This window comes from Diplotaxodon limnothrissa, linkage group LG12 (assembly GCF_057381915.1).
Source record: "Diplotaxodon limnothrissa isolate DT_005_m linkage group LG12, D_limnothrissa_male_GT1.1, whole genome shotgun sequence".
NCBI classification, from domain to species: domain Eukaryota; kingdom Metazoa; phylum Chordata; class Actinopteri; order Cichliformes; family Cichlidae; genus Diplotaxodon; species Diplotaxodon limnothrissa.
The window spans coordinates 4,442,513-4,468,149 of NC_140607.1; the positions used below are offsets into that span (position 1 = coordinate 4,442,513).

The following is a 25,637-nucleotide window of genomic DNA, read 5'->3' on the forward strand; positions in this document are numbered from 1 at the left end:
TTTTAAATTAAATAATCAATTTTAAATAAGGCAATAAAGCAATGTAATACCTAAAGACGATATTTTTTAATGTGTTTTGCAATGCATTATAGTAAGTTTAAGTCGGGGAGGGGGTCCACTGCCAGGCTCCACTAAGAAAACAGCTGACAGGAAACACGACCACTTTCACCGGAAAGAAGGAGGAACTGCTTTTATTATCGCCTGAGAGCTGCTGTAATGGCGGTGTCTCGACGTTCATCGCAGCAGCAACAACAGCAAAATACTTTACAGTCTCCGCCGAGAAACGGCTCTCTTTCTGGCGCTCCTCCGGGCTCTCCGCCGATGGCTTTGCTGACCTCGGCCGTCGGACCTTCGGAGAATGAGAGGGAGTGCAGCGGAGGGATTGAAATGGCTTTGGCCTCCCCAGACCTACCAGCCCCGGCCTTAGCGAGCAGTGCGAGCTCCACCACGACAACCTCTGGCGGAGGTAGCAGCAGCGTTTCGAGCCCTGGCTCTGGAGCTGCCAGTCCCACCGACGGCAGCAGCGGCATCGGTGGGGCGTTCAGGGAGTTGTTCGAGGCCTGTCGTAATGGAGACGTATCCAGAGTAAAGAGACTTGTGGATTCGGTGAATGTAAACGCGAAGGACATGGCTGGTCGAAAATCAACCCCCCTTCATTTCGCTGCGGGTAACGAGCTAATGAAGTAGCAACAGCATCTTGTTATTAGCTAACATACTGCGGGCGGCTAGCTAGATAATGTGTTTTGCTTGACTTGTTTAGTGCTAGCGCTAACATTTTATTTACATTTATCTTTCTTATATATTCCTTAAAATGTAACTATAATTTTAAGCTGTCGTTTTATAACTGTTTTATAAGCTGTGCCGCTAATAACATTTAGCTAGGAAACGCAAACCGTCGTATCTTTTAGTTAGGATAACCGTACGTTAGCATGAACTGCAACAAAAACTAACAGTATGCTACTACGTGTATGTTGTTTGCTAAGTTCCCAAGCCCTAAATTAAATACAACACCTCTGCAATTATTATAGGTAAGAAGTTTGTGTATCTATACGGATGCTTAATCGTATAAAGAGTATTTATATTTTAATATAGTTATAAAGTGTTGTTTTTGTTGGGATATTTCCTGTGAATGGCTAAAAGCTATTAATGTTAACAGGATACTTATGCAAAACGCTTAATGTAATATAGATGGAAAAACTCAACGCACGTGCTTCTTTCAGGCTTTGGTAGAAAAGATGTTGTGGAGCACCTTCTGCAGACTGGGGCCAATGTTCACGCTAGGGATGATGGAGGTCTCATCCCCCTGCATAATGCCTGCTCTTTTGGACACGCAGAAGTCGTCAGCCTCCTCTTGTGTCAAGGCGCAGATCCAAATGCCAGAGACAACTGGAACTACACTCCGTTACATGAGGCTGCCATCAAGGGAAAGATAGATGTGTGCATTGGTAAGGATGCTAGCCGTTTATATCTACGGTTAGGCAAATATGGAATTGTGTATGTGTGGGAGTGAAAAACTTAATAAATATGTGTGTGAGACAGGAAAAACAGCCAGAGCAGGCTGAAAACATTACTTACACTGGGGTGACACACAAACAAATGCCTTAGTGTTTTTTTTTTCCCCTATCAAATTTCTATAGCCTATATAACCTTTTTATTTGTTAATTTACATAAACATTTGCCTATGCAGGGATGGCTGCCATGTAGAAGTACATCTTGTGGACTCATTTCAAGAGTAAAGAAACAGTTTGAACTAGGGCGATATGGCCAAAAATATTTATCACGATATATATTTGAAAATTTGCGATAACGATATAACTGACGATATAATTGATGCGAGACAAAATACAACTCCACAACATTACTAGCGCAAAAAGACAACCTTCCATTTATTTTCACTTAAACAAGAAGCTGGTTTTTATGTACATTAAAGCTTTATAAAAATGTAACAGTGCAAATGCAAATTCCTTGCTGAAAGTTTAACCAAAAGGCATTTCCAGTAGAAATGGGCTGACATATACTGAGCATAACCATGTATAATATCCACTGAAGTTAAAAAGAGGTGCTTTGCAACATTAAACTGCAGTGTGCAGTACGCATTTTTCGGACCATAAGGTGCACGGGATTATAAGGCACATTAAGCGAAACAAAGCAGTCAGATAAATCAAACTTTATTAAACTCATTCTTCTTGCTTCCTCCACTTCTGTACCATTGATTTATTAATGTTGAATTCTCTGGCAGCTGCTCTATTCCCATGTTGCAGTATATTAATGACTAACCTCGTATTGTGGATGGATTATCTCAGTTGTTCTCCTGACTGAAGTTTGGTCTGTTTACAGCACCCTGCCATGCGATTGCATTTGTCTCCAACTATCAGGAACCTTAACGTTAACTTTTATAAGTGTAAAAGTGTTAGTGTTCGTCCTCCAGCTTCACTGTTTATGCTAACATAGCTGTGTCGCTAGCGATCACGTAGCACATCATTATATACCAGCTAGCCCAACTTCAGTAACCCTACAAACGTCACTGCTGTTTAGTTTCCTGTCTTCATTTATGTTGGAAGTGATAGCAGAGCTGTACGTTTGAATTTTTCAGAAATCTCTCAGTCAGAACATGCAATATCATGCTTAGGCAACTAGCGAAACTAGCGAGCTAACTTCCGCTAGCTTCCTGCTAACTTCTAACTCCGTTAAATGTAATAAATTTTGTTTTCATGGATGCCTGGAAGTTAGACTTCATAGTTACACCTGGTAAAGCAGCAATGCTGATCGTTTTATTAAAGATGAAAGAATTTAGACAGTTTTTAACTCTCAGTGATGCTGCAGTGTTCTTTGACCTGAAGCATACGGAGTTTAGGACCCAGATTACTCCCAGATTTAAGCATCTTAGTCCGACAATAACGACGGCCGCTTGCATGTTCTGCAAAAAAGGTGCTTTGTCATGTATCTGACGGACAAACACCAAACCAGTTCCACATCACTGAAGTTGCACCATTTTTACAAACCAATTCTGGTTCATCTGTTTCGCTCAACAATCGGCCATGTGCGTATGAAAACAAGGGCACTGCGCATGCGCGTTTTACTCATATTCTATCGCGATATTTCATTTTCCTATCGTTGCCTAACATTATACTGGTATTACCGTGAACGGTATAATATGGCCCAGCCCTAGTTTGAACTGGCATTATGAGCCATCCTAAGCCTCAGTCTTTGACTCATACGGATTATTTGTATAAATAAAATGTGCCTGTGTGGAAATAACTGAGGTTCTACTTGATAAATCAGCCGGGTTCATTCTCAGCACTTAACTTGCCAAACAAACAGAGACTGTAATTGCCCATGGAAAGTTATATCCACTGCAAACATTTATGTGAAGTGTTTTGCATGCCAGGCTCTAATCTAAGCGCTCATTTTCATCCAGATGAATACAAGACTGATGTCATTCTAGTTCTTTGAGTGTATGTGCAAACGTCTGATGAGCTGGAGCATTCATTGTGCGAGGTGGCGTTCTCCCCTGGGGCTCTTTAAAATATAGAGGTGGTGCCAGCTTGAACACTGTTTTCAACTTTGTGTCTTTTATTATTATCTATGCTGTTTAACCAGCCTTCCTCTTTATTAATATGCACAGCATTCTGAGTAACACAAAAAAGGAATGTTAAAATGCAAGTTTTTGTTTATTTCATCTTATCTTTTGCAGTGTTACTGCAACACGGAGCTGATCCTAACATCCGCAACACCGATGGCAAGTCTGCTCTGGATCTGGCTGACCCTTCAGCTAAGGCGGTTCTCACTGGTCAGTCTCGGTTAATGTGCCAAACAAACATAAGCAATAAATGCTATGTAAAGTTAAGTCACATGCCAATATTTATGTATAAGTGTTTCACACGTTTCTCTAATCTGAGAGTTTTTCTTGTTCCAGGTGAATACAAGAAGGATGAACTTTTGGAAGCAGCAAGGTGAGTGTGTCAATAGTTGATGACATGAAGTTCTTGGGTAAACTGCAGTTATAGAAACGATGCTGGTGTGTCCTGTGATTCTGTAAGCACATTTAAGAGTTAAAACATATGAAGGAGGAGAAAAATGATTGCATGTGATATCCTTTTAATCTGACTTTAATTGACCTCGTCTTAGTTGCTAGTTTCCATCAATTTATTTTGATTTAACAACATCTGAGTCTTTTCAACCATCTAATTACAGGAGTGGAAATGAAGAAAAACTGATGGCACTGCTGACTCCATTAAATGTCAACTGTCACGCCAGCGATGGTCGCAAGGTAAATGAGCCACAAGTAGCACATTACACCAAATACATACATACACGTTTACTAGTGTGTTTCCAAAACTTCAGATTTTGAGGGGGAAAATGCACGTTGTGTTTTTTTTGTTCGTTTGTTTTTTAATTCAGTCAGCATGTGTTTAAAGGAGTCTGAATTAGTTTGAATGGTGTTTCTATAGAGGATTTATGTTGGGGCCATCTTAATTTGGAAATACCTGTTTTAGACATTTCTTATTCTCTAATCATGCATGCGTGACTCTCATGAGACCATCCACAATCCATTTGCTGCTGTGAAATCATCCTCATTTTAACAGCATCAGTTTTCTTCAACTTGGCTTTTAATTGTCCAGCCTTTTTCAAGGAAACCACTAAAAGCACTATTTCAACCCAGTTTATCAGGCTAGTTGATTCTGTATACATTCTCTTGAAGCTAAAGTAGACATAAATTTACACGAAAAACCCCCAAAACTATATTTTTCCAGCATGTTTGGTCAGTTGTGAAATCTATTTTCTGTGGAAGCACATCTGGTCAGATCAAAGAACTAGGCTTAATGTATTCTGCACAGTTTATTTCTGTGTCATTTTCAGTTCTTAGTCTTTGTTAGTGGGACGTGATTACACTGTAAGCAGTGTTTAGATCACCATGCAGGTTTCCTCCTGTTAATTTTGTTTGTTTTGTTTTTTGTCTTCCTCTTTGTGGTTGAGGGAACTACATGTGTAATGGTACAAACACAGCTGGCACTCCTCTTTTAGACTTTACACACTGTTTATCATGGCTGATTTAGGTGAGGGATCTTGTTTCCATTGCATCCCTATGAACAGGAGCATTTACTCCTACTGTTTGTGTGTGTGTGTTTCTTTTTTCTTTTCTTTGGGAGGGGGGGTGGGGTTGGTCCCTCATGCATTATTTTCAAATTATTGAATGATTAGCTTTCTTATCCTGAATAAATGTGTTTATTTCTCTAACCAGCTTAAAACAAAACATAACTACTACCTTCATTATTCCATGAAAACTCATTGTTGCTAACAGTTTTTCAGCACATGTCATTCACTTCTAACCGTATTTTTTTCCATCAGAAATTAAAGTGTTACCTCTTTGCAGTAGAATTGATGTTTGCATGATCTAGGTCTGTAAGCCACTTTGGAGATGTGGTCTGGAATTTAAGCAGACCTAAGAAGAGGAGGAGCAGTCTCCACTGCATCCTCCAGCTACTTACCCTCTCTGGCCCCGTGTCACATTTAATCTCACACCGTCTTTGACGGATCAAACAGTGGTTATTGTCTTACTGCGCTTTATGTTTCACTGACTTTAAGGGAGAGAGAGAAATTGCTGTGAAAAGACACTGTCATTTTGTAATTTTTGTTTCATTTTGTTTTCCGTGTGACTCTGGCAACATTTGTCGATCAGTCAACATCACAAAAAATGCTGGTAAGTTGACCTTGATAACGGCCACTTAATTGATGCACTGTTGTGATCTTTTTTGTTTGTTTTTGTTTTTATTCTTTTATTTTTAATCCATCGTTTTTATTTGACCAATAAGCTGGCTGTCACTTGTTAATTGCACATCATGGACCTGGGTGTACGGGTCACTCATTTATCCTACCCTGATGCTCCTCTGTTGTGTGTGCGTGAATGTGAGTGAGCGACTGAACTGGGTTGGTGTCATGGTGACGACTCATCTTTTTGGATTTGGAGAGGAGCACAAAATGCCCACTGCCTGCCTACTTCAGCGTCTGTCCTCTCTCCTCTGCACACTCACCCACACTTCTCCAGCTTTCGATCACTTGCACATAAATCAGTGTCTGATTTATCTTTTCATTAATTTTGTTTTTGATGATGGTGATAATTCATGCATGCCTGAAGGCCTGCCCCTCTGCACTTTGTTTGTCAATCGAATCTTGAATTTGTGTCATTGTAACTTGTGTATACTTCACATGTCCTTGTTGGATTAGTTGGTATGCAGTAATGAATGGTCTAAACTTAACCTGCCATTCTAGTGCTATGCTCTTCCCTCCATGTTGATTGCTTCTAAATTGCCTGTGTCATCCCAAACTGAATGAAGCCTCCATGATTCAACTCTCATTATTCAGAGCTGTTTTTTGTTTTTTTTCACTGTCACTTAATAGTCTTACATTTCTGCATTTTTATATTAACATCACTGCATGGATTGAAATGAAACAATGTCCCTTCTTTTCATTGTGAGCTTGACCTGAGCCAGATTTTTGAACAGTGAACAAATGCAATTGAAATGGGATTTGCAGCTTTGCTTATACTAATTCTCATTTTTCTTGGCTGAAATTAGGCTATTTGATTTTTTGTTTTTTCTCAGCCTGCTTATTGTAGCTTCACTGCATCCTATTATGGTTGGGATTCAATATAATTTTATTTACTCAATAGCTAGTATTGAATGATTGTTTTTATACACAGGTAATTGAAAAATTAATAGAAATTAAAATTGGAAGCATTTTTGTGTGTCTCTATTGTTTTTTTTCTTTTTATTTATTTGTTAATTATTTTATAACTGGAATTGGAAAGTAAGTCAGATATTGTATCCTAACCATAATTCACAAGCAGCCTTTTGGACTTTACTACTCCTCAGCTTACTGCATCAAACCTATTTTCGAAGTACTAAGACCTAAAAGATTTATTTTTTTGTGATCTTATCAATTGGAAATCGAGTTAGATGACTAGTGAGGTTAAAGTTGCTCGTCGTCGCTCAGGTCAGACATAGTAACAACAGCAACTGAATTTTGTTGTTGAATTTTCCCCACAAACTCATTGACTCTGCATCACGATGTCCGCCATTCATCTGCAACTCACCGAGCATAGCCTGCTCTAGCACAATTGCTTTTGGCCTTAATCAGCCGCTCGCTCATGTGGCCATCAAAGGCAGTATGCACCGACCCGGCCCACGAACGATGTTAACAGGCTTTCTTTCTCTTGCAGTCTACACCGCTGCACCTGGCTGCTGGGTACAACCGGGTCCGCATCGTTCAGCTCCTCCTTCAGCATGGGGCTGATGTTCACGCCAAGGACAAAGGGTGAGGCTTTTTTTTTCTCTTCTCTCTTTTGTCCTTTTAAGTATAAGTCACGACACTAACCAGAGTGTGTTGTCCGGCAGTGGTCTGGTTCCTCTTCACAACGCCTGCTCCTACGGTCACTACGAGGTCACCGAGCTTCTGCTTAAAGTAAGACACGATTTCTTATTTGATGAGCTTGTGCTTTTAGGACTCTGGGTTGGTTGAAATGTTATTGAGCAATGAATAAGTGTAACTCGTTTCGCTTTGTAAAATCATGTCATGAGTTATAACTAGGAAATAACGTAGTGCTAGGAATTGTAATCAGACACTAATTACATTTTGTTATGTCAGATACTGATGTGATGAAACAAATGTTTCTTCCTTCTCCTGTACACGTTTTGTGCTGTTTCTCTCTGCAGCATGGAGCCTGTGTGAATGCCATGGACCTGTGGCAGTTCACTCCCCTCCACGAGGCAGCATCCAAGAACCGAGTGGAGGTTTGTTCCTTGCTGCTAAGCCACGGGGCTGACCCCACCCTCCTAAACTGCCACAGCAAGAGTGCTGTGGACATGGCTCCGACTCCAGAGCTGAAAGAAAGGCTTACCTGTGAGTTCTCGCTAAGCCACCTAAAAGGCTTCATCAGCAGGCATTTTTTTCCACAAAGATTAGCTTTCATGTACTTAGAAACCCAAATCATTAGACCATACCTAATTTGTCATTTCCACATCTCTTTTTAGATGAGTTCAAAGGTCACTCATTGCTGCAGGCAGCCAGGGAGGCGGACGTGGCCAAAGTGAAGAAGACGCTGGCTCTGGAAATTATCAGCTTCAAACATCCTCAGACCAACGAAACAGCTCTGGTCAGAATCAAGTCTATGGAGCTTGCCAGTAGTTTCTCTTAACATGCCTGTCTCTCTCTCTCTCATTGTGCTACCAGCAGTTCTTTGCATAATTCTGCATAATGAAGATGAAGCTCGGCACTAATATAATGTTAATGTGTATTTCAGCACTGTGCTGTGGCTTCACCCCACCCTAAGAGAAAGCAGGTGACCGAGTTGTTGCTGCGTAAAGGTGCCAACATCAATGAGAAGAACAAAGAGTAAGTTAACAACAAAAAGTTTTTAGATTGTATTTTTAAAAGTAAGAAGCAAATAAACTAGGAGTTCATCTTAAAGGTAATGAATGTAGCTGATATAATAATAATAATTATAATAAGCATTTTATTCCAAATTAAGCAACTTAATCTCTGTGGTCTAAGATGTGACAACATAATTGCAAAAAAATGTGTTGCAAGTAAAAACACATTAAAGTGCCGCAAAGACGTGAGACCGTGATGTAAAACATTTTAAAAAAACGAAAAGCTGCTGATTCAGCACTAAAGAGTGATAATGGTGACATGTTCTCATCTGTGACGTCTTTTAGCTTCATGACCCCGTTGCACGTCGCTGCCGAGAGAGCTCACAATGATATCCTTGAGGTGCTGCAGAAACATGGAGCAAAGGTGTGCTTTTGCATTTCCTTTTTGAAAAAATGTGGTCTTTGGGAGAGTTGTTGGTATGAAACTTAGAAACCTCTTTCGTTCTGACTCCAGGTCAATGCTGTGGACACTCTGGGTCAGACAGCTCTTCATAGAGCGGCGCTGGCTGGTCACATCCAGACCTGCAAGCTGCTGCTGAGTTACGGGGCCGACCCCTCCATTGTGTCTCTGCAGGGCTTCACCGCTGCTCAGATGGGCAACGAAGCTGTGCAACAGATCCTCAACGGTGATTACCGCACTTCTAACTTTCAAGAAAATGGAAAAAACACTATTTTTCTTGATCATCACATGGTGTATGTGAGTCCTTCTTTGACAGCTTTTTTTTTTGTCTTTCTCTTTTCCAGAAAATGTTCCCACACGTAACTCTGACGTGGACTACAGGTTTCTGGAGGCGGCCAAAGCAGGAGATCTGGATACAGTGCAAGTAAGTTCACTGATTCTTCTGCCTGATCATTCATGATGAGTTTCACAGAGACTTATTACTGTGATAAAATCTTTATTGTACACTTGTAAAATTTGTAGCACATCAGTTCCACATGCTCACTAGTAGCAGTGATATAAAATGTAATGTCTTGTAAACTTGGCTAATTAGAAAATGTACGTTTGGCAGCAACTTTGCACCCCCCAGAACGTAAACTGTCGGGACTTGGAGGGGCGCCACTCCACTCCTCTGCACTTTGCGGCCGGTTACAATCGAGTGGCTGTTGTTGAATACCTGCTACACCATGGAGCTGACGTTCACGCCAAAGACAAGGGGTGAGTTCTTAAACTACCATCTTACAGTCTGTTAGTTCACTAAAAATGTCATAAAAGACATCAGAAGTTATCATGTTTAAAGCCTTTTAAGCCGTAATTATCAGTACTTTAAACACATTTTCTTCCCTCTTAAATGTGATCTTTTTTTCTGCCGGTTTTCCTCCTTCAGTGGTCTTGTTCCCCTCCACAATGCGTGCTCCTATGGTCACTATGAAGTGGCCGAGTTGCTGGTCAGACATGGAGCTTCAGTGAACGTGGCCGACCTTTGGAAGTTCACCCCTCTTCACGAGGCTGCGGCCAAAGGAAAATATGAAATCTGCAAACTGCTGCTCAAAGTAAGCGCCCACCCTCATGATTCTGACAGGAAAACGAATCACTTTGGCCTGGAAAGTCACTCAGTGTCATGTGCAACAAATATTTTTATAAAATCGATCAACTAAACCTTTCTGTTCAGCATGGAGCCGACCCAAGCAAGAAGAACCGTGATGGCAACATGCCGCTGGACATGGTGAAAGATGGGGACACGGACATCCAGGACCTGCTGAGGGGCGATGCCGCCCTGCTGGATGCTGCCAAGAAGGGCTGCCTGGCCCGGGTCCAGAAGCTCTGCTCCCCGGAGAATATCAACTGCAGAGACACACAGGGGCGCAACTCCACACCGCTTCACCTCGCAGGTACAAGCTCTTCTGATGTGTTTGTATACTTTTGTACTGAGTAAAAATACTAACTCACACACTGTTTGACATAAAAACTTGGAACATAATATGTCCTGTTTTTCTGGCTGTTGGTCTTATGTGTTTTGTATTTACACAGTATTTCCTTTGCATTTTATTCATGTCGAGCTGTAAAAAGAGTGGAGCTCAATGAGACTAATCTCATCTAATTAAATATGCATTAAAAAAGACTTTTCGAAGTGTGTTCATATGAAGGAAGTTGCACTGACTCTTTTTTTTTTTTTTTTCTTCTTCTCTCAGCTGGCTACAACAACCTTGAAGTGGCGGAGTATCTATTAGAACACGGGGCCGACGTCAACGCACAGGACAAAGGAGGCCTTATCCCTCTTCATAATGCTGCCTCTTACGGGGTCAGTCTCAGCTACATAAACAGAAACATTTTTGTGGGTTTTGTAGCTGTAGATACATGAAAAGTGTAAACATTTTAGATGAAAAGATACTTGAGCTGATGACCTTGCCATCAGCTCTTGAAAACTCTGTGTCAGTAACTGTGTTATTTTATTTAACTTGAAGTTCAGGGTTTAACTTGTGATCTGTTCCCTCTCTTCCTCGCAGCATGTGGATATTGCAGCCCTTCTGATCAAATACAACACGTGTGTGAATGCCACAGACAAATGGGCGTTCACACCCCTCCATGAAGCAGCTCAGAAGGGTCGCACACAGCTCTGTGCGTTGCTGCTGGCTCATGGAGCCGACCCCACCATGAAGAACCAGGAGGGGCAGACTGCTCTGGATCTGGCTACGGTAATGGCTCCTGTCTGAAAGAATAACTGTGATACTAAACGCACCATAAAATGTAATTCTGTACTTTAATATGTTTGCTCGTTGAAAGGCTCAGGCTGTTTCCTTTGCTGAATTTTTTTAACTTGTATATTCCTGCAGGCTGATGACATCCGAGCCCTGCTGATGGATGCCATGCCACCGGATGCCCTGCCCAGCTGCTTTAAGCCTCAGGCCACAGTGGTCAGCGCCTCTGTCATCTCCCCTGCCTCCACGCCTTCTTGTCTCTCAGCTGCCAGCAGCATAGACAACCTTGCCGGGCCCCTCACTGAGCTGGCTGCTGCCGCTGCTACAGGGTCCTCCGGGGTGGCAGATGGAGCCACTGGCACTGACCGCAAGGAAGGGGAAAGTAAGTTTGTTGCGGTCCTTATATCAAACACTGCTCAGTTTATAAAATCTTGTTAAGCAGACAAATTGGACATAAAAGAGATTGGGGAGCTTGTGTTACAATTATTTGTTTTATTAAATCTTCTGGGTTTTTTGTTTTGTTGTTTTATTTTTTTTCATAGTGGCAATGCTGGACATGAACATAAGTCAATTCCTGAAGAGTCTGGGCCTGGAGCACCTCAGGGACATCTTTGAGAGAGAGCAGGTCATAATGGCTTTTTCTAGCAAGCACACCTTTTACGCTGGACCTGTAACCCGCTGGTTATACGTTTGACCAAAATTAAATTATTAAAGGTCTCAATTTGTTGTGGGGTTCTTTTTTTCTCAGATCACACTGGATGTGCTGGCTGACATGGGCCATGAGGAGCTGAAGGAGATCGGGATTAATGCATATGGCCACCGACACAAGCTCATCAAGGGAGTTGAGAGGCTGCTGGGTGGCCAACAAGGTGAGGTGTAACCCAGTGGCTTTTGGGGGGATTTTTTTGGTACTACTTTAATAGAGAGTGTGCATCTTTACACTTTGAATCTTGATCACTTCTCAGGTGGCAACCCATACCTGACATTCCACTGTGCCAGCCAGGGAACCATTCTTATAGACCTCGCCCCAGAAGACAAGGAGTACCAGTCAGTGGAGGAGGAGGTGAGCTGAGAAGCTGCATTTACCCAAAAATAGTGTCTCTTTTTTAATGCAGCTGTTCTAAATACCTGGTAAATTATTATGTAGCGATAGCTGGACAGAGTGCCTTATAACAAATCTTGTTGTTCATGTGTGTCACACAGATGCAGAGCACCATCAGAGAGCACAGAGATGGAGGCAATGCTGGTGGTGTCTTCAGCAGATACAACATCATTAAGGTCTGAATGCTGACTCTTTACTTGACTGTTTTGATTATCAGCAAAATACTGACCAAGTGTTGGCTATTTTTTAAAATCTTTATTTAGTATATTTTTGGGGTTACAAACCTCAATATTACAGCAGTTTGGGAGGAGTCATTAGTTTATGGTGTAAAACAAACACAACTCCCTGCATCCTGTTTGAAATGTACCCTACTGTATCACACAGATTCAAAAGGTGGTAAACAAGAAGCTGAGGGAACGTTACACCCACAGGCAGAAGGAGATCGCAGACGAGAACCACAACCATCACAATGAGCGGATGTTGTTTCACGGTAACCACGCCCACTGTCACACCATCTATGTGCTCTGTGTGTCTGCAGCAGACATAACAGAAAACCTGACTACTGTGTAACTTCATCCTGCCACAATTTCTTACAGGCTCCCCGTTTATCAATGCCATCATTCACAAAGGCTTTGATGAGCGTCACGCCTACATAGGAGGGATGTTTGGAGCAGGTATCTATTTTGCAGAGAACTCCTCAAAAAGCAATCAATACGTCTACGGCATTGGTGGAGGCACTGGCTGCCCAACACACAAAGACCGATCCTGCTACCTGTGCCACAGGTAACTTTTGGCTGTCACCCATTAAACTGCAGCACAAAGATGTTGTAGCAAAGTTTTGTTCCTGTACTCAGTTCATATGTTGTGACTTCTCAGGCAAATGCTTTTCTGCCGAGTGACTTTGGGGAAGTCGTTCCTACAGTTCAGTGCCATGAAGATGGCTCACGCTCCCCCAGGACATCATTCAGTAATCGGGCGGCCCAGCGTTAACGGCCTAGCTTACGCCGAGTACGTCATCTACAGAGGAGAGCAGGTAATTAAGAACTCGGGCCATAGCGTTAGCAAAAAGCAACACATGCTGTGTAATATTGGCTGACACCCTGCTTTGTTTTCTTTAGGCCTACCCAGAGTACCTCATCACCTACCAGATCCTTAAGCCTGAGAGCGCAGCGCAGTCTGCAGCAGGAGCCGAGCAGAAGTCGTAGTTACTTCATGTTACACAAACTCACACAAAGACTCGATGCTTGCTTCTTTTTTCCCCCATTTGTATTGCAAATGCCTAAACACCGTTTTTATTTACCAAACACATTTCCAGTTTTCTGTCCAGTAGAGCCCATGGTGACCAGTGCTTCATGAGCAGATATGCTGTAATACTCCTCATGGTGATTTTCTTTTAGTTTTTTTCCTTTTTTCTGTTTTGGACTCGGCTGCATGATTTTACAGAAGCATGTAAAGCCCAATAGCGTGTGTGGGTTAGTTTTTTGTTTTCAATATGTCTCCCCTCCTCACCAGTGAGAAGGATGCCTGTAGAGACTTTGAAGTTTCAGCATTAACAGTTTGCCACTCTCTGTCGCCTCATACCTTGTGACTGTGGAGAATCAGCAGCAGCCGCCTTCGCCTCACCTCTACTCACACTTGCTGTCGAAACCTGAAACCTGTGGACTACTACAACCCTGTCGTGTTTGGGGTTCAAGACTGTATAGAATGGTCTGTGGTTAACTGTGACTTTAATGCTAACCTATAACACTACCATACATGTAACAGGTTGTCATTGCTATACTGTAATGCTGACGTTCCAAACTTTGAACCCGAGAACACTACAAAGACTGAACTGCAATGTTTAACGGTGGCTTTATTTAGGGTTGGGCACGATTGGTTGAGAAAGGGCGTCACAGAGTTTGGGACTGTTTGGGATATTACAGTACTGATTTGCTGGTCAGTGCAAGGCATCATAACTACGCAGCTAAATGTGTTTGTGTTTCCTTACAAGTGGACATCCTACAGCCAGTGAGCTCAAAGCACCCTTTCTGTCGCCATGGTTTTACTCACAGACATCACACCCATATGGATTTGCACTTTTACGTAGAAAACTATTTAAGTTATTTTGAAATTTAACTTGCAAGTTTGCGGAGGAAAAATATTTGTACAGGTTGTGTAAATGTTTGTGTATAACTGTTGCTGTTTAACAATTTTTTTGAGTTAAACTGTAAATGACATCTGTATTTTTCCTTTAATGCCTTCTGATTCTCCTATACCGTTTTTGTTTTTTGTTTTTTTTAATAAATGTCCCATTAACAGCTCCTTGTGTTTTGAGCGTCTGATTTATTATCCATTTCTTTTATGATATGTAAAGTCGAAGGTTAGGGATTTAATGTAGCTTGATGCGCAACTATACCAGTATGATTGAAATTGCAGTCAAATAACTGGCATCTAAGATAAGATAAGATAAGATAACCTTTATTAGTCCCACACGTGGGAAATTTGTTTTGTCACAGCAGGAAGTGGACAGTGCAAAAGTTATGACGCAAAAATTAGAATACAATAAGAATAAATACAGTACACAGCTGTACAGAATAGAATAAAATAATATACTATATACAGTAGAATAAAATAGAATAAAAATATACAATAAGATAAAAATAGAATACGAATGCTATATACAACTGAGTAAAAATACAACGATGCCAGAAAAGATTATTGCACTTAGTGTTATTGCACATGTGTGGATGTGTGTGTTTGTTCAGTTAAAGTCTTTGTTGTGGAGTCTTGACAGCAGTGGGGAGGAAAGACCTGCGAAATCTCTCCGTCCCACACCGTGGGTGCCGCAGTCTCCCACTGAAGGAGCTGCTCAGTGCTGTCACAGTCTGCTGCATGGGGTGGGAGACGTTGTCCAACAGGGATGACAGCTTAGCCGCCATTCTCCTGTCACTCACCACCTCCACTGGGTCCAGAGGGCATCCTAGAACAGAGCTGGCCCTTCGGATCACCCTGTTCAGTCTCTTCCTGTCCCCAGCAGAGATGCTGCCGCCCCAGCAGACCACACCATAAAAGATAGCAGAAGCCACCACAGAGTCATAGAAGGTCTTCAGGAGTGGGCCCTCCACCCCAAACGACCTGAGTCTCCGCAGCAGGTACAACCTGCTCTGCCCTTTCCTGTAGAGGGCGTCTGAGTTATGAGTCCAGTCCAGTCTGTTGTTCAGATGAACACCAAGGTACCTGTAGCTGTCCACAGCCTCAATGTCCATACCCTGGATGTTCAGTGGTTGCAGTGGAGAATGCTTGTGCCTGCGGAAGTCTACCACCAGCTCCTTGGTTTTACTGGCGTTGATCTGGAGGTAGTTCAGCTGGCACCAGTCCACAAAGTCTTGAGTCAGTCCTCTGTACTCCTTGTCGTCCCCATCAGTGATGAGGCCGACTATTGCAGAGTCATCAGAGAACTTCTGCAGGAAGCACTGGGTGGAATTGTGGGAGAAGTCTGCAGTGTAGATGGTGAAGAGGAACGGAGCCAGAACTGTTCCCTGTGGGGCCCCCGTACTGCAGACGACCCTGTCCGACACACAGCCCTGAGTCCTCACATACTGTGGTCGGTCGGTGAGGTAGTCCAAAATCCAGGTAGTGAGGTGATGGTCCACTCCAGAGTTCTCCAGCTTGTCCTTCAGAACCGAGGGAAGAATAGTGTTGAAGGCACTGGAGAAATCAAAGAACATGATTCTCACAGTGCTTCCAGCGGTCTCCAGGTGAGCGAGGGAACGATGTAGGAGGTGAATGACGGCATCATCCGCTCCAATGCCAGGCTGGTAGGCAAACTGAAGTGGGTCCAGTGATGAGCTTGTTAGGCGCCGAAGCTGAGCCAGGACCAACCGCTCCAGGGTCTTCATCAGGTGGGATGTCAGAGCCACCGGCCTGTAGCTGTTGAGGTCCTTGGGGCGTGAAGTCTTTGGCACTGGTACAACACAGGTGGTTTTCCAGAGCTGTGGGACTCTTCCCAACCTCAGGCTCAGGTTGAAGAGGTGCTCCATCACCCCACACAGTTGGTCCGCGCAGGACCTGACGACCCTCGAGCTGATGCCATCTGGACCCGCTGCCTTCTTGCCATTAATCCTCCTCAGTTCCCTCCTAACCTGGGTGGTTGAGAGAGACAGGCTGGAGCCTTGTGTTGAGTGTGTATTGGATGTACTTCCTGAGGCAGCTGAAGAAATTCAACCTGCCAACACGGACGATGATGCAATTCTACACTGCAATCATCGAGTCCATCCTCACCTCCTCCATCACCGTGTGGTACGCTGGAGCCACTATCAGGGACAAACAGAGACTGCAGCGTGTTGTGCGCTCTGCTGAGAAGGTGATTGGCTGCAGACTCCCATCTCTGCAGGACCTGTACACCACCAGGACACTGCGGCGTGCAGCCCGGATCTCAGCTGACCCTTCTCACCCTGGACACAGTCTGTTTGACCTGCTCCCCTCAGGCAGGAGGCTCCGGTCCATTCGCACCAGAACCTCTCGCCACAAGAACAGTTTCTTCCCCTCTGCTGTTGGACACATGAACAATAACCACATGACTGTCCCCGCCACTAACACATGACCCTACGCTGTGTCACTGCATCATTTCATGTCTGGCACTGATCACCACCTGCACTCATGTATATATCTTTCTACGTAGCACTCATAATTCTTATTCTCATGTATATATGTTTGGCACTGATCACCACCTGCACTCATGTATATATCTTTCTACGTAGCACTCATAATTCTTATTCTCATGTATATATCTCATGTATATCTCATGCACATATCTTTCTTTCTACATAGCACTTTAATTCTTATTGTCTGCACTGAAGCACCGCAGCAATTTCCTAATGTTGTAAACCTCAACATCTGGCAATAAACCCATTCTGATTCTGATTCTGATTCTGTTGTTGGGGGTGGGGGGGAGTGAGCAGGGTGAATAGAGGAGGTGTGAAGTGTCAGAGGTGGAACAGCAGCAGTGGGGGTGGGTGAGTCTGCAGCCGATGTTGTAGACTGTCTCATGGTTGAATCAAATCTGTTGAAGAAATGATTCAGTTCATTTGCCCATCTCACATCCCTCCCAGGCAGAGAGTTCTGCTGTTTGTGGCCTGAGATGGTTCTGAGGCCTCTCCAGACTTCACCAACGTTGTTTTGCTGAAGCTGGTTCTCCATCTTCTGCCTCGATAATATAATAATCGATAATATAATAAGAAGCTACATCATTGATACTCTGCAGAATGTTGTGTTTAATTGAATGTGCAGTGGTTTTGTATCCATGCAACTGATGCACCGCTCACTTCCCTAAAAGACTACAACACTGTCGCATGTAATCTACGTTGTTGTGTTCACATGACTGCAGTCGCACTTTGCTAGTTTGTTAGAAACACTTGTTGGTGTCTTAAGTGTGTCTAGTTGAGCTATGGCAGAGCTTTTTCTCCTATTTACTCACAGACGACGTTTAAGTCACACTTCCCCACTCTCTTTATAACACACCGTGTTTGTTTTTTGTTTTTTTATTGTAGCCGTTTAAGCTAGCGGGTCGCAAATATGATGGTGTGGAAAACGTTTACATTTCTAGCTTTGCTCCTTTGCATTTCCGAAACTTCAAGCGCTTCCTATGTTATCACAGCTGACGTGCAAAGGCCGACAGGAGATCTTAAACACTTCTGGAGAAGCACTGGTTTCTGGTAGGTCCAGTTTTAACTTTTCCCGTGTGAGCGCCGAGCAGTAAGTGTCAGCCAGAAAGCAGAGATTCACTGAAACGGGACACTGACTGTGGAATTATTTTTATATTCACTGTAGCAGAATACTTCAGAGGAAGTATTTAAAAAACGATGCACTTACTAGGAACACGTAGGACTTTCTCTGAGCGTAAAGGGAGAAAGGTAGACTATGGAGTAACTCACTGCCAAGGTATGCAGAAGAGCATCTCTGAGCACACAAGACATCAAACCCGGAAGTGGATGGGCTACAGCAGCAGACCAAATTTCTGACAACTAAGAACACATTAATGATGCATGCTCTGATGAGTGTCAGTATCTGCCACTCATTCAGGGTTGGCATGAACAACATGAGGGCCCTGCCTGCTGCTGGTGGTGCCATGGTGTGGGAGATATTTTCTTGGCATGCTTTGGGTCCCTTACTAAACGTTAAGAATCATTTGAACGACACAGCCTACCTGAGTATTGTTGCTGGCGATGTTCATCCTTTTTTGATCACATCTGTCAGCACCAGCATCACACACAGTGCCACAAAGCTCAAATCATCCCAAACTGGTGTCTTGAAAATTCACTGTACTCAAATAGCCTCCATATTCACCAGCCCACTGACAAATCTGCAGCAGCTATGTTATGCCAGTCATGTCACTACAGACCAAAGTCTCTGAAGATGGTTTCCAGTACATTGTTGAATCTGTGTCATGAAGAACTAAGTGAGTTCAGGGAAAAAGGGGGTCCAATCTGGTGTACCTAATAAAATGCCCAGTGAGTGTGTGTAGATATAGCACAAAGCTAAATGTTTGTCTGTGTTTTGTGTCCAGCCCCCCGCTCCCTCACACGCAGGCCCACGAGTATGACCTGAGCATTGACCAGCAGCTGAATTTGGCCTATGTGGGCTCTGTTCCTCATGGAGGGATCCAGCAGGTCAGGATACACTGGATGCTGGAGCTGGTGACTGCACAGTAAGTGAAGTAAATGAACAAGCAAGTAGGTAGCAAGTAGCATGACATGTGGTGGGTCATGTTTGCTATAACACGCTCGCGATCGAAGACAAGCTTTTTGAATGTTGTTTTTGTAGGTTATAACTTACGGTAGTACTAAGAGTGGTCTCATCTAACTTTTTTTTAATTTTAGAGATATTGGAGGAAAACCTCAATATAACTTCACTAGACTGGACCGGCTGATAGAGCTATTATGGATGAATGGCCTTCAACCAGGTACTGTACTACAGTCCTGTTATATTTATTCCTGATGTACATTTGTCATCTGTTTTCATACCTTTTTATTGTTCGTTATGAGGTCATGGAAGAGTAAAACATAATTTCTGTGGTCACGACTACCACAAAAGTTGACCCTGCGCGGGCGACCGTGGTTCAGGGGGTTGGGAAGCTCATCTTGTAACCAGAAGGTTGCCGGTTCGATCCCCAGCTCTGTCTGTCTTGGTCGTTGTGTCCTTGGGCAAGACACTTCACCTACCACCTACTGGTGATGGCCAGATGGTGCAATATGACTCTCTTCTGTCAGTCTGCCCCAGGGCAGCTGTGGCTACAACTGTAGCTGCCTCCACCAGTGTGTGAATGTGAGAGTGAATGAATAGTGTAAAGCGCTTTGAGGATCTCGAAAAGCGCTGTATGCAGTCCATTATTATTATTACTCGAGTAATACCTCAGCCAATTTTGAAGTAGGTCAGATGACAGAAAAACATTCTCTTGCAACAAAATCTAAAGCCTTGCCTAGCCTAGCCTGCTTGGGGTGGCTGTAGCTCAGGAGATAGAGCAGGTCATCTACTGATTGGAAGGTTAGTGGTTTGATCCCTGGCTGCCCTTGTCTGCAGGCTAAATATCCTTGGGCAAGATACTAACCCCAAGGTGCTCTCCGATGCATTCATTGGAGTATGAATTTATGTGAATGTTAGCTTAACCTCCTAAGACCCAAACATGCATTTTTAACTTCTGTTTGCTATTTGGGCTGATTGGGACCTGATTAATGTAAAAACAAAGAATTACCTGATGATTTTTTTTAACTGATTTTTGTTTCTGAGAAAAATTAGATCCACATATGAGGACATTTGTTTTAAATTTTGATAGAAGAGTGGCAGTATGGTGTCCTCGTACGTGGTTATCAGTTCCTTGTATTGCAAAGTTGTGTATTTTGGTCTAGACAACCCAAAATGTGATGTCCACATATGTGGACGCCAGGTTCTAGGAGGTTAGGAAGCACCGAAGAAAGTGCTTGTATGAATGGGTGAATGTGGCATGTTGTATAAAGTGCTTTAGGTGCTCCAGGAGGGTAGAAAAGTGCTATGTACGTCCATTTACCATTTAGTTAATTTGTTAGCTAAACATCAGAAATTTGTATATCAGAAAACGTAATTGGATTTTCCTGTTCTCTGTTGCAGGATTTGAACTGATGGGAAGTGTCTCTAATTACTTCACTGATTTTGAGGATAAATCACAAGTGGTCGAGTGGAGAAATCTGGTTTATCTCATAGCCAAGAGGTACATTGGTGAGTGAGTTGAAGCAGACATCGTTAGTTTAGTTTTTTGTTTCGTACTTTTTTTGCATAATCAATAAGAATATTAAAAAGGACGACAGTGAAGAACAGTGAAGTCCAATAGGAGAGCCATAACAAATTACTATGCATTAAAATAATGAATAACAGTCATTTTTTTGACTAAAATGGTCCCAATTGAAGTATTCAGAAATCAATCAGAAAATGTACTGTGGCGGGCATGTAAACATGTGATTTAGCTGAAACTAAATGGCTTAATCTGCACTGTGTCACCCTGCTCATGCGTTTTGTGATGACTGTCGTTGCTTGTTGTAAATTTCAGACAAATATGGCCTGGGAAGTGTTTCTCGGTGGAACTTTGAAACATGGAATGAGCCCAACAACCATGACTTTGATAATGTTACTGTCTCAATTCAAGGTAAACCTGTGAGACATTGTGCATGGCTTGTGTGTGTGTGTGTGTTTGTGTTTGTAAACTGTTACCATTGATGAAAGGTAAGTCTGGGGGTCCCCCCCCCACCCCCCTACTTATTTTCTCTTATAGATCTGGAGCTTGTGTTTATAATAGTGTTATGTGAATGTAAACGGGCACACACATTATATGAAGTTATGCAGTTATGTTCCAAGAGCTGCTTTTGCCTAAAAGTACTAAACCAATTCTTCTGGAGCTTCTTTTATAAATTTGTGGAAATTCAAATGTTCTCGCCAGACAGTATGACAGTGCTGTGCTGTGGATTATCATTTTTTTCTCAAGGGTTTCTAAACTACTATGACGCCTGTTCTGAGGGTCTGCGTGCTGCCAGTACACTCCTGAGGTTTGGAGGTCCAGGAGACTCTTGTCACCCCCATCCACACTCCCCGTACTGCTGGGCCATGCTGCAGCACTGCTACAACGGCACCAACTACTTCACTGGAGAGACTGGGGTCAGACTGGACTATATAGCCCTGCACAAAAAGGTGTTTTCTTTTCTTAGCAAATAGAAAATGAAAGCAGCCTTGATTATGCTCTAGATTTGTGCTTATAGTTGCCAGAAAAATATAATTATCATTATGTTCATAGACTCAGCTGTTTTAGGAAAAACTATAGCTATTACTACACAAACTTGCTTAATTCCAGGCTGACTTCCTGTTTTCGATCTTACAGGGAGGAGGCTACTCCTTCCCCATCCTCCAGCAGGAGATCAAGACTGTAGGAGAGATCCAAGAGCGTTTCCCTAAGTTTCGCAGCTTGCCTGTTTACAATGACGAGGCTGATCCTCTGGTAGGGTGGTCCAGGCCTCAGGAGTGGAGGGCTGATGTGACCTATGCTGCAATGGTGGTAAAGGTGAGGCGAAGACATTTAAACGAACAGCATGGGTGGAAAAAAATATTTCACGTGGGAATTTATGTTTGTTAGAAGTGTCCAGTCTAGAACAGTATCTTTCATTTAAACCTGAAAAGGACCGCACCAAATAGCTGATGTGAGCACGGCAGCTCTAAATTGCCGGACATCAAACTTTAATCGGTAATGGAGAGATTAGCAAATGCCCCCATATTTTGTGTATGATCTTCTTCCCATAGAAATGACCCCGACAACTTCATAAAATGTATTCATCAGAGCAGTCTAAATGTGGGTATGGGATAAAAGAACTAATTTGTTGTCGGTGTGTTACGAGGAGCTTCTCTCTGCCAGTTAAATCACCCTGATCAAATCCTCTGCTGTCCACCTTCAAAAGATTATAAACCAGCACCAGGATATGTTGATGGCAAACCCAAACAGCACCATCAACTACACCCTGCTGAGCAACGACAATGCCTTCCTCAGCTACCACCCACACCCCTTCACCCAGCGCACATTGACCGCCCGCTTCCAGGTCAACAACACTCAGCCGCCTCATGTTCAACTCATCAGGAAGCCCGTCCTCACAGTCATGGCCCTGCTGGCTTTGCTAGGTGACATCTTTACCCTAGAACACATGTTCCCTCGGGGGGAAAAGGGGATGAATCGTTTAAACATGATTTAATTCGTATGTGTCCCTGTGATTCAAATTTTAGGAGAGACCCAGCTTCTGGCTCAGGTTGTGAACTCATCAGGAGGCCACAACGGCACACTGGGAGTTCTCGCCAGTAGCCACAAACCCGTAATGCCCGGTGGCTCAGACAGCTGGCAGGCAGCAGTGTTGGTGTACAACAGTGAGGACAACAGCACCTCTACCATCACCGACGATGTCACTGTCTCACTGAAAGGACTGCCTGCACAAAACGGTAACACTGTCAAGGGATTTGGAGTGTTTCTGTTTATCTGTGATGATTTCTGTAAGTCTGTTTGGTTAATTTTACTCCTCTTTGCTATCTGTTTGTTATCCAGGTCTAATGTATGTCACATATTACTTGGACAATAATGTAACCAACCCTTACGAGCTGTGGCAGAACACGGGGAGCCCTGACTACCCCACAGCAGAGCAGCTCAGACGCCTCAGGAGTGTGGAGGTAAACAGGACAGCTGGACAGTATATATTCTAGTTTTCTGCAATTATAATTGTATGTTTTTCAGTGTACAGCAAAACACGAAAGCTAAAAGTTATCTATCCTGTTTGATACACTACTCAGAGAAAATTAGGGGAAGACTTGATCATCACCACATGTCAGTTAAAAAAATTACCTTGAGCGAGTTGTTAATGTCCATTTCTGAGCATACTGCCAAAATCGGACTTCATCAGGATTGCATGTGGTCCTGATATTCTTTAGCGGCATCTATGGTCACAGCCCAGCACCGTGCGGCTTGATTGGCGTTCCCGAGAGATCAGCAGAACAGCTACTGGTGCCTTTTTCTCTTTACAGAAGAGAGCAGGTTGTCAGTGAGCACACGTGACAGGCATGAAAGAGCTTCGAAGGCTGTGGCACACTTTACGCCGTGCAATGATTCCCTCATTCCACCGAGTTAAACAGGCTTCTCTGCCTTTATTTTTTTTTATTTTTGATGAAGTTTTCTGCACACCACACTGTGAAAGCATGGATTTCCTCCCAGTATGAACTCTCATCATTTTTTGTTATCTAGTTGATGCCTGTGAGATTATTTTTTTGTGAGTCTTTAAGACTTGAACTGATTTGACAGATCACTTTGACCTTTTCCTGCTCTCTCAAGTGCACTGAGACACGCGTTGACCTGATGTGTCATTGTCTCAGGGCCCCCACACTGACGGACCCTTGGACGTTCCTGCAGGAGACAGTCTGATTCTGAAAGCCAAATTGCCGGTGCCCTCCGTCCTCCTCATCCACGTCTGTGCCCGGCCGAAAGCTGTGCCAGACCAGGTTAGTACCAACACAACACAATGTTGTATAGATAAAATATCTCATATTACACTCGTGTCATAAATGAGTCTGAAAGACAATATTAGAAAATAGTAAGAAGGCTGAAGCTGCTTTAAAATATTTTAATTGATTATATTTTTAATTTTAAGCTAGAAAGAAGTCTGTAGAGCCAAGGCGAGTTTTTATGAGTAGGTCTATTTGCTAAATTTGTAATAAATGTATGTTTTTAAATGCTCTGTTGTCTATAAAATTAATCACAGATTTATATTTTTACACTGCGTTATATTTGACCTTCTTCAGGTCAACGGGTTACGCTTCATTAGGATCACTAAAGGTCAAGTCCTTATTATCTGGTCTGACCACTGTGTCAATTCAAAGTAGGTGTTTCTCATCCAAAACATTTCATTTCACTCTGCTTTAAAATGTATTATATGCATCTTTATCCTTTAAAGGTTGGACAACGTTAGTAAGGCTAACACCACTTTTATTATGTTATGCTTCGCAGATGCATCAAAACATATGAAGTGGAATTATCCACAGGCGGCAAGGCATTCGGCAAAATCAGCACCCAGAACACTATTTTTACTTCTTATGTTTATTCACCAGGTAAGAATTCACACTAAATTCTTCTAAATCTGAGACCTTTAGAGTCTGACTGTACAGAGAAATAATATCATGCTCTCTGTTGTGTTCTGTAGTGGACCAGGAGGTTAGTGGTCTGTACAGAGTTCGAGCTGTGGACTACTGGGGAAGGCCCGGCGAGTACTCGCTGCCAGAGAGATATTCAGAGGAGCATTAGTCCGAGATCTGGTCTGCTGGCTGTTATGTTATGTTTTGTTATTGTTTTATATAATGTAAATTTTTGGATTGGTGGATTTTGTATTTAATAAAGCATTGTATGTGGTCAGCTGTAATCATGTGAGTCAAGGTGTGAAATCACTGAATCCTCGCCCCACCCCATCATGTTGAGGTCACCTGAGGCAAGGTGTAAGTGAGGTTTGAGACGCTTGGGAAGGGATCTCTAGACTGCATTGTTGGTTTCTAATATCCGGTGTCTGGTCAAAGATGGTGGACACAGATCGTCTCCTTTACTGCTCTTTGAAAACATCTGTATTCTCGGTCCAAGGTGTGGACATTTGCATCCTTGAAAGAGTGACCTTTATCGTTCAGGTGCAGATGTTGTCATGTTGAGGTGGCTCTTCTACGGTGGCTGTTTGGTTTCTCCTATTTAGAGTCCGAGCACTACTCACCGCGCCGCACAACATACATTGTGTTATTCAGCTTGTGTTTGGGAGTGCATTGAGATGAACCAGTTTCTGTCTGAGGGTGTTGCTACATCTGAAGTGCAGGGGGAAGTCGTGGGACCACAATGTTGTTCTATTTCTGCCTGGTTGGTGTTTGAAACTCTTTCCTGTACATCTTTGCTGATTTGATTAAGGCTCAGATGAGATAAGCACAAGTTTTAGGACTTTTCTTTAAACACATCCTTTTCTTTCTTTCTCCTCTGCCTTGGAGGAAACATCCTCTGTGACTTCAAAAATTTGGGTTTCTAATTTTTCAAGCGAATCACTTCAAAAGAGTGAATAAACGGGATTGGATAAATAAGTGAACAGTAGATATGAAGTGCAGTTAAGGGAAATAAAAAGCCACCACAAGTTTCTTTACAAAATTTATTGTCACCGATGCAGAATGGCACAGTGCAGATGTTACCCACCAGTGTGACAGTTTGATACAGCTGGTTATTTGATGATATCCACTCCATCGCTAATAGTTTCCAGTGGATTTAAATTGTATTTTTGTCGTGGCAGGTTTAAAGTTTTCACAGGGTTATGGATTGGATTGGATTTATCTGATGTTGGTCACATAGTTGGAATGTGACAGGCTTATTCTCTTGGATCCACTTTAATGTAGGGTTGCTCAACATGCCCCAGATGAGCATTTGT

The 25,637-nt window shown here is 42.9% G+C and overlaps 2 protein-coding genes across 3 annotated transcripts; both read left to right on the plus strand.

Annotated features, from left to right (window-relative positions):
- Positions 1–185: 185 nt before the first annotated feature.
- On the plus strand, positions 186–14,452 carry LOC146620698 (poly [ADP-ribose] polymerase tankyrase-1). 2 transcript variants are annotated; one of them, XM_085367044.1, is made up of 28 exons: positions 186–667; positions 1,221–1,445; positions 3,695–3,790; positions 3,917–3,953; positions 4,195–4,270; positions 5,681–5,701; positions 7,220–7,314; positions 7,395–7,461; positions 7,713–7,899; positions 8,031–8,152; positions 8,300–8,391; positions 8,715–8,793; positions 8,884–9,055; positions 9,174–9,253; positions 9,440–9,585; positions 9,755–9,920; positions 10,040–10,259; positions 10,560–10,669; positions 10,875–11,063; positions 11,202–11,448; positions 11,609–11,691; positions 11,815–11,935; positions 12,032–12,129; positions 12,270–12,344; positions 12,553–12,658; positions 12,765–12,951; positions 13,045–13,201; positions 13,287–14,452. In XM_085367044.1, exons 1-28 carry the CDS (start codon positions 217–219, stop codon positions 13,371–13,373), a joined length of 3,792 nt encoding a protein of 1,263 aa, XP_085223170.1. In that variant the 5' UTR covers positions 186–216; the 3' UTR covers positions 13,374–14,452. The 2 variants fall into 2 exon arrangements, with proteins under 2 accessions (XP_085223170.1, XP_085223171.1); XM_085367045.1 differs by lacking the exon at positions 5,681–5,701.
- A 3,256-nt stretch (positions 14,453–17,708) lies between these two features.
- idua (alpha-L-iduronidase) lies at positions 17,709–24,576 on the plus strand. The gene is made up of 14 exons (XM_085367797.1): positions 17,709–17,861; positions 18,713–18,853; positions 19,026–19,108; positions 20,290–20,397; positions 20,726–20,821; positions 21,158–21,360; positions 21,548–21,727; positions 22,119–22,335; positions 22,438–22,647; positions 22,751–22,872; positions 23,569–23,694; positions 23,995–24,071; positions 24,200–24,300; positions 24,393–24,576. Exons 1-14 carry the CDS (start codon positions 17,722–17,724, stop codon positions 24,491–24,493), a joined length of 1,905 nt encoding a protein of 634 aa, XP_085223923.1. The 5' UTR covers positions 17,709–17,721; the 3' UTR covers positions 24,494–24,576.
- Positions 24,577–25,637: the final 1,061 nt, after the last annotated feature.